This window comes from Tympanuchus pallidicinctus, unplaced genomic scaffold, assembly GCF_026119805.1.
Source record: "Tympanuchus pallidicinctus isolate F22 unplaced genomic scaffold, pur_lepc_1.0 scaffold14, whole genome shotgun sequence".
Classification (NCBI taxonomy): Eukaryota; Metazoa; Chordata; class Aves; order Galliformes; family Phasianidae; genus Tympanuchus; species Tympanuchus pallidicinctus.
Genome location: NW_026294659.1, coordinates 7,457,841 through 7,469,323, shown reverse-complemented (window position 1 = coordinate 7,469,323; position 11,483 = coordinate 7,457,841). Strand labels below are relative to the sequence as shown.

The window sequence follows — 11,483 nt, the reverse complement described above, 5'->3', positions numbered from 1 at the left end:
CTGCAGCTCTGCACGTGGGAAGAGGGACGTGCCCTGCAGTCCCACTCAGTGGTAATGCTGCTCATGGAGGCCAGAACTTAGGGAGATGGAGGGTAGAGAATAACCACATTTCTTCTTCCTCTTATTTATTTATTTGAATTCCCTCCCTTCATTTTCTGTAATTTAGAACTCCCCTAAGCTCACCTTTGCAAGGTTTCTCTTCTACAACCAAGAGGTTCAGGAATGAATTGAGACTGGGAAATTGTGGAGGAGGGAGGGCAGGATTGAAGTGTTGCACTGGGGGGCAGCCACAGAGGAGCTGAGCACAGCTTACCCGAGTGAAGAAGTGAGCTTTGAGCAAAACCCTGAAAGTCTTCTGTGCTAGGAGTATGAGAGCTGCTGAGTGGCCCTGAGCTGGCTGCTGCCACCAGAGAAAGCTCTCCCTGGGGTCTGCACCCTTTCCCCATCCTCACTCCTCATCTGTCCTTGTGTAAAGGCTGAAGATGTTCTCCTCTAGTCTCAGTCCTCCTGCTCCTTCCCTACCCCTTTGACAGGTTTTAGCTAGTCTGTTGCCTGTTTTGAAATGTCCTTTTTTTCTTCTGCCTCAGGTATTCAAACTTTCCAGTGTGGGGTCTGGGCTGTTTATTCAGATAATGAGCAAGCAGCAGATGCATTAAAGATGAACCGCCTCGACTCTGAATTTCGGGCAGAAGTGGTGGGAGGGGATGCAGCTAATTTAACTCGGTGGATGATTGATGTAGATATGTCAAGTTCTATTAATATTCTTTCGAAATCACTGATGCAAGCATGTTTTTACCTTGGCTCAAAAGAAAATAAAGACAACAGAACAATCCTATTGCTTTAATTTGTTATACTCAGAGGCGGTTAAGTAAACTGTCGCTATGGAGTGTCCTCCACAGGCTGCTGACAAGCAGCTCCTGGTGGTGCTCTTACCACTTTAAGAATATCAGGATGCTCTAACAGAGCTATCCACTTATTGCTAAAATGTCAAAAACAAAAAGCAAAAGTCACCTACAGGTAGGTCTAGATAAATTGCTTTAAAATCTGCCGTTCCCTCATTAGACAGCCATTCATTACCATGGAAAGAGCTAAATACGGGTGCTGAGGTGGGGGTATAAAAGCCATGTTTAAAACGAAACAGAGTTGAGAGCCTGAATACACAGTGCTGTTATTCAGAAGTAGCTTTCGAGCCGAGAGTTTTAACGGGAAGGTGCTGTTTGGACAGAAATCAACAAACGTTTAGCTGAAGTGTGAATAATTCAAGCGTGCCTGAAGAAGCGTGCTGTCTGAAAAGATGAAATGCAAGACTAAAAGAATCTTCAAACATTTGCATCAGCCTTAGAGGACAATGCAAGCAGCAGGATTTGAAACAGATTCGCAGATGCACTCTCTTTAGGCAGAGAGAATGCTCATTAAATGCAAGATGCTTCTGTTGCTCGTGCGTTTGCTCAGAGGTATAGCTTTGCAAGGCTGACGTATCAGATAAAGTCAGAGTGGTTACCACGCTGACGGTGTAGCAGCTGCATAATAAATGATGGAGAGAATCATGTTAGGCATGCCCACCTAACCTAACTTGAATCATGCGAAAGGAGAGCTGCTGGAATTCAAATAGACTTTCTGGTTCCCAGCAGTCGGCAGTAATAGAATGCTTTCAGGAAGATGACAGATGCAGGGGAAAGATGCTGTTTTGCACTATCTTGATTTGTTACAGCAGCCAACTTATTGGCGTGATGGAGTGACAAGAAAAGCAGCTGGCATGGAAGGTAGGATTATCAAAGCTATTGCATCATTATGAATGTAATTAGAAACTGACCATGACAAAGCATATGCTAGAATGAGCTGCCGCTGATGGCAGAGGATTTGTTGCCGAGGTCCGGAAACTCTGAAAACAACATTCCTTTTGCAGAATGGATTTTGCAGTTTCGTTTGTGCCTGTGTTACCCTTTCTTTCCTGCTCGCCTCCGAGCTCGGGGAATCGCTTGCTTGCGAGAGTGTTTTGTTAGGATGAGGCTGAAGAATAAAGTCTGTTCCAAGTCTGGGAAGCCTCAGGTAGATAGAAACAAATGTGAAAGAGAAGACTGGCAGAGGCTCCCTCTGATTCACTTGCAAGCTCTGATTGATGTATTGGCATATTGAGGAATCCCAAGGAAATGAAGATACATGCACAAATGTTCTGGTATAATGAAAAAACATTATTGCAGGTCTTGGCTTTATAGTTAGTTTTGCTGACAGGTTTTATTCCCCATCAGTTTTCAGCTCTTGACATTTATTTGGTTGTTCGGTATTATATAAAGAAAATACATCAATATCTCCTGCAGGCTTTCTCAACAACTCCAGCATCTGTTTGAGCTATTGAACTGTATTCACGTTTTGCCAACTTGATGCCTACCCAGCTGGTCTATCATTTCTCGCTTGATTACTGCTCTTAATTTATCCGTATCAGGATTTTGAAGGCTGTTAATGAGAAATGACAGTAGCTGCTAAATTATTGAAAATTTGAATATTCTTATTTCTGAAACATCAGAAAATCTTGGTGTGCATTTTGTTAAACTTGTATTCTGTATTATAGGGAGGTTTTTGTATAATCACTGTGAGTACTTTGAAGTAGATAGGTCACAAGCATAACTTCCAACTGACTATTTTTAGAAAGTTGGAGAAAATGGAAAGATACGTGCATCTTTCTGATGTATGTTGCTTCCTCCTGTCCACCCCCCCTTGCAATACCCTCTGTGCTGTGGGGAGCAAATCATTACATGTATACTGTACATATTGAAATATATTTTATCGCCACTAGGGTGAAACCACTTGGCAATTTTGAACAGGTGATTTGAACAGGTTTAAAACAGATGTCAGCTCTGTTGGCTGGATTGCCCTGGATGTAAAAGAAGTAAAAGTATTGTTTTCTTAAGTGTAAGCAGGACTTCTCTTCCCTTCCAAACTCTTCTTGATCACTCACAGGACATAACTATGTTGAATTATTTGCATTATTGTGCTATACAGGATGACCTTTTTCATAACATAAGCTCTGTTCTTCACCAGTTATATCACTTTTTCCAAGTTTTTTTTTTTTTTTTTTTTTTCCACTAAGTCTGTCGTCATACTGGATATTCACTTTTCTGATTTCATTTTAAATGACTTTGCTGGCTGTACACTATGTAATCTTGTCAAAAGAGGATCAGGCTATTACACACTAAATGTTGCTGAGTAAAGCTGTAACAGTTTCAGAAAGATAGATGTTTCTAGATACAAAGCAGTGAACCAGCCCTGAGGAAGTTTGAAGGTAAAGATGGGTAAAACTGATATACTGTTGGATAGTAGGAATGTTTCCCTGCTTTGATCACCTCTGGAAGGCATTTTAAATTATTTTAGAACTGCTAGGAGGAGAGATGCACTTATGAATGGACAGAATTACTGTGGGGTTTCTATAGCCAAAAGTAGTTCTGTGGTTTTGATGGAAAAAACCGACATAAAAAACAGTTTTATTTCAGGGAAGCTCTGTTAATCGTAACAGTAAGTTGTCTGTGACAATGATGAAAACAACACAGAGAGAATAACCCACAGAAACAGCATGAAATGCCATTCACCCTTTCAAGGTAGCATTAGGACTGTTTCATATTGCATGTATTATATGTGTTCTTCTGGAGCTCTGGTCACTCCTTGTGAAAAGAGTGCTGTGTGGCTGTTATCATGCTGAAGCTACTTGAAACTGTCTTTTCTTTGTGATGCCAGTACTTGTGTGTTGTGTGTAGCTGTCATCCGACAAGTGATTTTACAGTTTGTTTTTGTTTTCTCTCTTTTTTTTTTTTTCTGATGGGTTAAGACGACACTAGATGGAGCTAGCTGTTGATTATAAATAGAGCTACAGTAATATAGGCCCATCTAATGAGCAAGCCCCTGTATATAATGATGACTGTTGAAAATAACAGTTTTAAAGATGCGAAGTGTTGAGTTGGACCTTAGCCATGAAATTCTATATCTGGTGGGGCTAAAGGAAGCAATTTCTCCCTTTTGCTTTCTTTTCATTATTTTACAAGCTAGTAATCAAAGATGAAAAATAGTAGGGGGAAAAAAAGGCATCTATAGTCAGAGAGGTTGGGGAAGCAAAAGAACGGAAATAGAAGAAGAAAAGAGGACAGAAGTAGCATTAAGAGCCAGCAGATGTTTCCACTGTAGATACATGCAGATATCCTATTGTGTATTTGTCTCACTTAAGCCTGATGCACATTTTCTCTTGCATATAAATCCTCTTTCTGTTCTGTGTTATTGAATTAATTTCTACAGCTAGTATCTTTCACTTTATATTTAGATATGGAACCAGTATTTTAAAATTATTTCCGGAAGGATGATCTAAAAGGTGTGTAAGGGTACAGGAAGTTCACTCGTTGGCTAGCCATAATTAAGAAAAATTTAAAGGGTTTCTTATTGAATGGAGTGGAAGCTGATTATATTCACTCTCTCACATGATTCAGTCTATTAATCCCAGGTAAGGATAAGAAATCTGCAGTCCCAGACCATGTGACAACCTGAGAAATATACACCTGCTTTCGCATAGATTTACAGACAGTTATCTCCAATACGTACATATATTAGTTCAACAGAGGAAGAGAAATCAGGATATATGTTGATGCGTAGTTGCATGAACTGGAGAAAGAAAAAGAGAAGATAAGTGTGAGATGAGTACTAGGAAAGGGACAGATAAGAACAAAGATTAAGAATTAGAGCTGGAGCAGTCTGACCAAATTATGTTGATGATAATTGTCACCAGCATCTGTTGAGTGAAATACTTCTAAGTTCAGTCAATGTCTTGTTCTTACAATGTCTTGGGATAAGGAGCAGCTCAAGTTGGTGAGGAAAATGTGTGGGAAGGAAGTGAAAAATGTCTGTTTCTCCAGGAGGACTGAATGTTGACCTTACTGGCCAGAGAAACGTGAAAGTTCAGTATGTAGTTGGAAGTATGAGTTAGAATGATCCTAAAAGGGTGCTAGAATTTCTGGACAAAACCAAATTGTCCTTGAGTCTGTTGCTTTATAGAGAGAAGAGTCTTGAAAGGATGTAGTGCTGCCCCATCTGCCTGAAGAGACCTCCTCACAGACATATCAGGACAACAGCTGTGGTAGAGACAGGTGTTTTTTTTTTTTTTTTTTTTTTTTTTTGTCAGAATTTTTCAGTACTTTATTGAGACTAGCTCTTTATCTTTTTTCGTTTTTGTTTGTTTATTTGTTTGTTTTGTTTTTGTTAATAAATGTTCTTTACCAGAAATAGAGCTTTTGAAATGCGTTAAGGTGCCATTACTTCTATATCTGCCCCCTGTACAGTACTCTGTGCCACTACCCCAGGATGAACACATCCTGAGACTAAGCCCACGTGCTGTGACTGTTTGTTCTGACAGCAGAGACACATTTGTTGTGCTACTATTCTTGGCTTTCTGATGCTGTTCAGCTGCTGTTTCCACTCAAGTTTTTGTTCCCGCTGAATAAAGAAGAAATTCTGTTTTAGAAATACACAGTATTGGGAAATGTCTGACCATTTCCGGTAAGGATCGTGAGAAGCTAACCTAGGAGAAGGCTCTTGTCTCAGTTGCTAAAATCTGTTGTTTCTTAAATCCACTGGGGCAGGAGTAAAAATGACATGGAAAGTTGAGAAATGGAAGTGAGTCGCTTGTTGCATGAGACAATCATTGGAGGAATGGGCGGTCATCACCTTGTAGAACATACATGAGGAATGCCATATGTGGGGGTGATGTGTGGTTTTGCACTGCCAACTTTTTGCATGTTACATGCGTAATCAGAATGTATTAATAAACTAAGTCACTGCACATATTTTCCTTCGAGATCTGGAGTTCAAGTCTGCTAATAGGGGTTTGTTTTTGTGTGCTTTGTAGTAGTAGTTGTTTTTTCATGTAAAAGAACTGAAATTGTTAATAATTTTGGGGTTGTATTTGATAGTAAATGCTAAAGGAAATCCTTTCTCTCCTCTTCAAACTAAGGTCATAAAGGATTAGACTGCATATCCTCGAAATCGTATATTTTTAATCTCCATAGGAAATGCTGAGATTTACAGAGACTGTTGGTAGTAGCTAAGTAACACGTTAAATTCCTTCATGATGTTGGAAGGAGTGAAGGACAGGGAGAAGTTTAATCTGTCTGAACAGTTGCTGGACTTGCTTAGTAAAGACATCCAGAGAAAAGTTTGAGGATTTTCCAAAGGTTGACATTCTGTCTTCCTATTTTTTTCATTCTGGTGAAATTGCTAGGTACTCAGACCAGAAGATTATAGAATTTGAATTGGAAATAACAGAAAAAGCCTTAAGCTTGGTGCTTTGCTGTATATCGTAGCAGATGGGTTTAGCCCATCTCCTTATTCTTACTCTGTGCTCCAAAATGTTTGCTGCAGAACTGGAGCTGTAAAATGGTGTCACCATGGAATCCTCACAGAAGTGTTCTGGACATGGTAGACCCAGTAATGCATTTGTGAAATGGGAAGAACTCAAAGGAGGGAGACTGTATATCAGGACTTCACTGGAAATGGGAGAAACAGGCAATAACAGTTCTGCTTGCATATATATATATATATATATATATAAAATTATATATATATATATATATATATAAAATTTTATATATATATATATATTTTTTTTTAGCTTTTCCTTTATGATCTGAGCATCTGTATCAGAATTGCGAGGTGTTGTAGGTTGCAAGACATGCTCGTTTACAAAAATCTTAAAACTCTATCTGCATTTTTTTTTAATTTTTTTTTTTAATAGTTTTTGTTATCTTTAGGAGAGGTCTTAGTCTTACAAGAGAAAAATCACAAGAATAAAACAAGATTAGGCATATAGTGTTTTCATTAGTATCCCCAAGTTTCCAGCTTAATGTTTTACATTGCAACACACTGTTCTTTACAAGGTGTTTCTTTCATTTGCATATCCCGAAAGACATTGCACACAGCTACAACCAGTGCTCTGACTTCCTTGATAAAACAGAAGCACAATATGCTGAAGTGGTCAAAGAAGCCTTTGGTTTTGACCAGTGCTCACAAAGACTTTTTTTCTTTTTTTCCTCCGTTTCCTTCCCTCCTTTCCTTCTGTGACTTGTCATGGATGGGGGAAAAAGGTAGATACGAAAATGTTAAAGGAAAATGTTAACTAAAACTAAGCTTGAAACTGTTTCCTCAATCTGCTTTCTTCTCCTTCTGTGTCTTTCTGATGCTTTGGAATAAAGAACATGTAGATTTTCTTTTACAGGGTCAACTTCTTTTAGCATTCACTCCTGTTCACTTATATTGATCTGTTTCCCTGAAACTCAAAAGCCACACTAAATAAAACCACCATATGCTGTTCCCATAGAATTTCTTTTCATGAGCAGCCTGTTATTTTTATATTGCTGTTATATGTGTCACATATATTTTTGCAACACATAATGCAAACAAAGATACTGAGAAAAGATTCTTCAGCTTCATCCATTTTCAGAAAACCGTTTACATATTCTCACAGTATATTTGTTGTTCATGTGTGTTTTCTTTTTTATTTCCTCTTACTACAAAATGCTGTTTGTCATTGGAGCTTCTCTATAATTTGATACTAATAATATTTAATAAATATTCCCTATGTACGAGCATTAATCTTTCAAAGGGTAAGAAGAAATATTCCCCTATTCATTTAAACAGGAGGATTTTAACAGAGACCAGAGTTTTTTGTTTTTGTTTTTTTTTACTCTGCAGTCCCAGGATGCTTCTCATTCACTGTTGGTTCTGTATGAGATAAGGACTGCAAACATTGAAAAGCACAATCTCTTGTCTTCAGTGATGATTTCAGGTTTTGAATTGTGACTGAGTTGGGTTTGATAGAGAAGAAAAGTAAAGGTGTTAGATATCTGCGTATACCTGGAAAATGTTATATTTATACTTTTCCCAGATGTGAAGGATGGAAAATTTTTGGATGGATGCTTCAATGAAATGCTTTTAGTGCCAGTTGGTGACTGAAGATGAAAGTTTAGTTTGCTAAGAGAATTTGAGGATGTTTATGTTTTAATATCTGTACTGATCCTCAGGTTAATAATAAAATTCCTGTCTGGTTGTTTTTAGTGGTCTTGTTTTAATCTACTGGAAATGACAAGGGATTTTTAACTCATGAATGAATTTTGAATTTAGGAAAACATTTCAAAAACAAATGAATTGCCAGCACAGTTGATCCTATGATTAAATCTTTGTCTTTTCAGATATGTCTTCAGAAGCTGAGAACAAAAAGCGTGTCACAGATGTTAGTAAATTCTAGTAACTAATTATATTTTTTTCCAGGTTATCTTTTGTTTCAAAATGTGAAAATAATAAGGATTAGGTAAGCAGCCAGCTATGATTCAACCTGAACCAAGATCAGACATATCCAAGACAAAGCTCTAAGGAGGGATTCAGGCTGCTAGTTTGAAGATATAATGCAAAGGCTGAAATCCAAAATGTTCCTTCCACCCTGGCACTGTGTGCAAATCAAAACCAACACCAACATCTGACCTCAGAATGCAAAAAATCAAATGTTTTGTTTCCTTCAGAGAAGCTGTGCTTTAATTTCTTTTAAGTTCTTTTAGCAAGTTGAAAATGCTTTCAGTAGTAATAACTGATTGTAGGTCATAATACCTAATCCTCCACTTTTCTCAGGGGCACTGTGTTTTAAACTACATGAACCTAGAGGGGATTTCATTTTAATCATCAACATTTTCTGAAGTGTTAGGATAGATAATTAAGATGATTTATATGTAGGAAAACTATGTTTTTTCTAGGCACTGAAATGGACTGCCCAGGGAGATGATGGAATCACCGACCCTGAAAGTGTTCAAGGAATGGTTGGGTTTTGTGTTGAGGGATGTGGTTTAATGAGTACTATTGGTGATAGGTGGATGGTTGGACTGGGTGATCTTGTAGGTCTTTTCCAACCTTGGTGATTTCTGTGATTCTGTTGCCGTAAGAGTTATCAGTTAGGATTATTCTTCTGGCAGCAAATGAATTTTGCAGGAGTCTGTAGTTAAATTGGTATTTGCTATGGAATCAAACAGTCTGGCTGCCCTATCAAAAAAACACAGTAGCTCAAGGAGCCATGTTGGCCAAGACGCATCAAGCATATAGGTTGCTCTGAAAGTAATGCCTCCTCATTATTTTCATGGGAACTACAATAGATACAAAGAGCACAATAACACTGTTTCATAGAGAAAAGTCTCAGCTACAAAATACTGTTTTTCAATATAGTGACCATCATTATCTATGCATTTTCACCAGCAATGAACAAGAGCTTTTTTGCCATGCTTGTAAAACTCACTACCAGTGGCAGTGACCCAGTGTTTCTCATCTGATAGAATGGTGTCATTACTAGGAAAATGTTGTCCACACAGGCCATTTCTAATCGACCTGAACAGATGGAAGTCAGAAGGTGCCAAATCTGGACCATATAGTTAGTGTTGTAGGACAGTACAGCTGCGACTGGCAGTGTACTCTGATCTTCAAACTGTTACGTGGCTTGGCATGATCATGTTGCAAGAGGAAGGTTGTCGTCTTCTCTGGCCTAATTCTGGAAGTTTGAGCGTTCAGCTTAGTCAGCACTGTGATATAGAAGCCAGAGTTAATGGTTTATCCAAGGAAATTCAGAAGGATCATCTCTTTCCTATACCAAAAGATGTTACATGTCACTTTACTAGCTGAGGGCTGTGTCTTGAACAACTTTTTTGATGGCAAATTCATGTCGCTGCTCCATGGACTGCTGTTTATACTCTGGCATGTAGTAGATATATCACATCTTGGTCCAGGAAACTGTTGCCTTCAGCCTTGTATTGGTTCAGTAAGTCTTGAAAAACTTGCAGACAGTATTCTTTCTGTTCCTCTGTAAGCGTTTGCTGGACCCAGGAGGCACAAAAGCCAATATTCAGCTCTGTACACAGTTCCCTGGTCATAATCCGATGATTCATGTGGGTGAGCTAATGAAGATGCTCTTCATTTCATGATGTGACAGTTGTGCTTGGCCATCTGGAGTGTGGCTTGTCTTCCATGTTGTTGTCACCACTGCTGAAACACACCACCCACTATGTCGCTTTGCTCACACCCATTGTTTTGTCTCTGTAAATGTACAGCAAACATCGATGACTGTCAATGGGTGCAATTTTTTCCATATGGAGGAATTCAGTGACACACCTTTGCTTCATTTGCACTAGCATGTCAGATGCTCTTGTATCAGACTGCCCCTCTGCTGCTTGCACAGCAACAAAATGGAAAAGAATATTGGTAGGAAGGTACCCATCAACCCCAGTGCCATACCACTAGCATCTGCCTCTGACACTATGGACTAACATAATAGTATGGGAGACACGATTTTCAGAGCAACTTCCATAGTTTCTTATAGCCTCACATAACTCTAGTCAACTGGACACTGATTAATCTTATTTAATCAAAGTATTTTGTTTTTTTGTTTTGACAACAATGTATATGGCACTTTTTAAAGTGTATATAGTGAGAAGGGATTTCTTTGCCCCAGGGAACTATATATAACTGACATGAACATCTCATTTGCTTCCTCAGAAAGGCGCAGAATTATGGCCAGCTGTGAAGCTGTAACATACCCTTTGCAGAACTGGGGTTGTGTTTTGTGGCCTTCTTGTAACCAGCACAGATTCAGGATTTTTTCACTGGATGCTAGAGATAAGTGTATCACATGGAGGCATACCATCCACAATTCTGAGGTGCCAGAGAAACACAGAGGTACTGATATTAGATGCTGCACTTTCTGTCTGAGTGAGAAGTAGGTATGTCACTGGGAATCCTTCACAGCCTGTACTTCAGCAGAAACACTAAAATTGAGAGAAAGAAACATATGAAAGAGGAGAATATGACCTAGTTTATTACAAGTGGGAAAAGCAGAGATGCCATATTATAGAACCAGTTTTCTGTTGTTTTATGCAACATGTTGATATCTACCAACTGAGGACATAACGGATTTTACCCAAGAGAGCAATCTTCTCAGAAAAGTTATATTTGTTATCATAATTTAAAAGGTGGTAACCCACATACTTTGTTTCTGTTGCGTTACAATTTTCTGGTTTAATACCTTGCCCTAGGATTTGTAGAAATACAGAAAGTGCAATAAAACAGTTGAAGAGAGGTGAATCAGTACTGAAATTGTCAATTTTATTTTGTTCTGTGGGATTTCATTTGGTCGCAGCTTTTTGTGAGTTTAAAGGAGAAAGAAACTAATATCAGTGCTGCTGGACAGATCTCTATCAACATGACTGAAAAGCAATTCCATCTACTTGCAGCATGAATACTGGATGGATAGGTGGTGGTAGCATGGCTCATGTCAGATCTCCCCTGTGTGAGGAAGTGCAAAAACTCCAGAGAGAGATTTGGGAGTAGTGATGCCCATTTTCCTAAGTGATAGAGTTGAGTATAAGTATTGTGGTTTTTGGCAAGAGTGGCTGCTGGGGGGAAGGGAGACAGGAGGGTTGGGG

General features: G+C 38.7%; 1 protein-coding gene across 13 annotated transcripts in view; it reads left to right on the top strand.

Moving 5' to 3' along the window:
- Positions 1–1,625: 1,625 nt before the first annotated feature.
- Positions 1,626–11,483, top strand: part of DMD (dystrophin) — a 1,043,395-nt gene continuing 1,033,537 nt past the window's right edge. For 11 of the 13 annotated variants that reach the window (XM_052674157.1, XM_052674152.1, XM_052674156.1 and 8 more), the window contains exon 1: positions 1,626–1,763. In XM_052674157.1, coding sequence (XP_052530117.1) covers positions 1,667–1,763 — 97 coding nt within the window. In that variant the 5' untranslated portion in view covers positions 1,626–1,666. The remainder of the gene's footprint in view (positions 1,764–11,483) is intronic. The other 2 variants (XM_052674148.1, XM_052674145.1) reach the window with 1 other exon arrangement.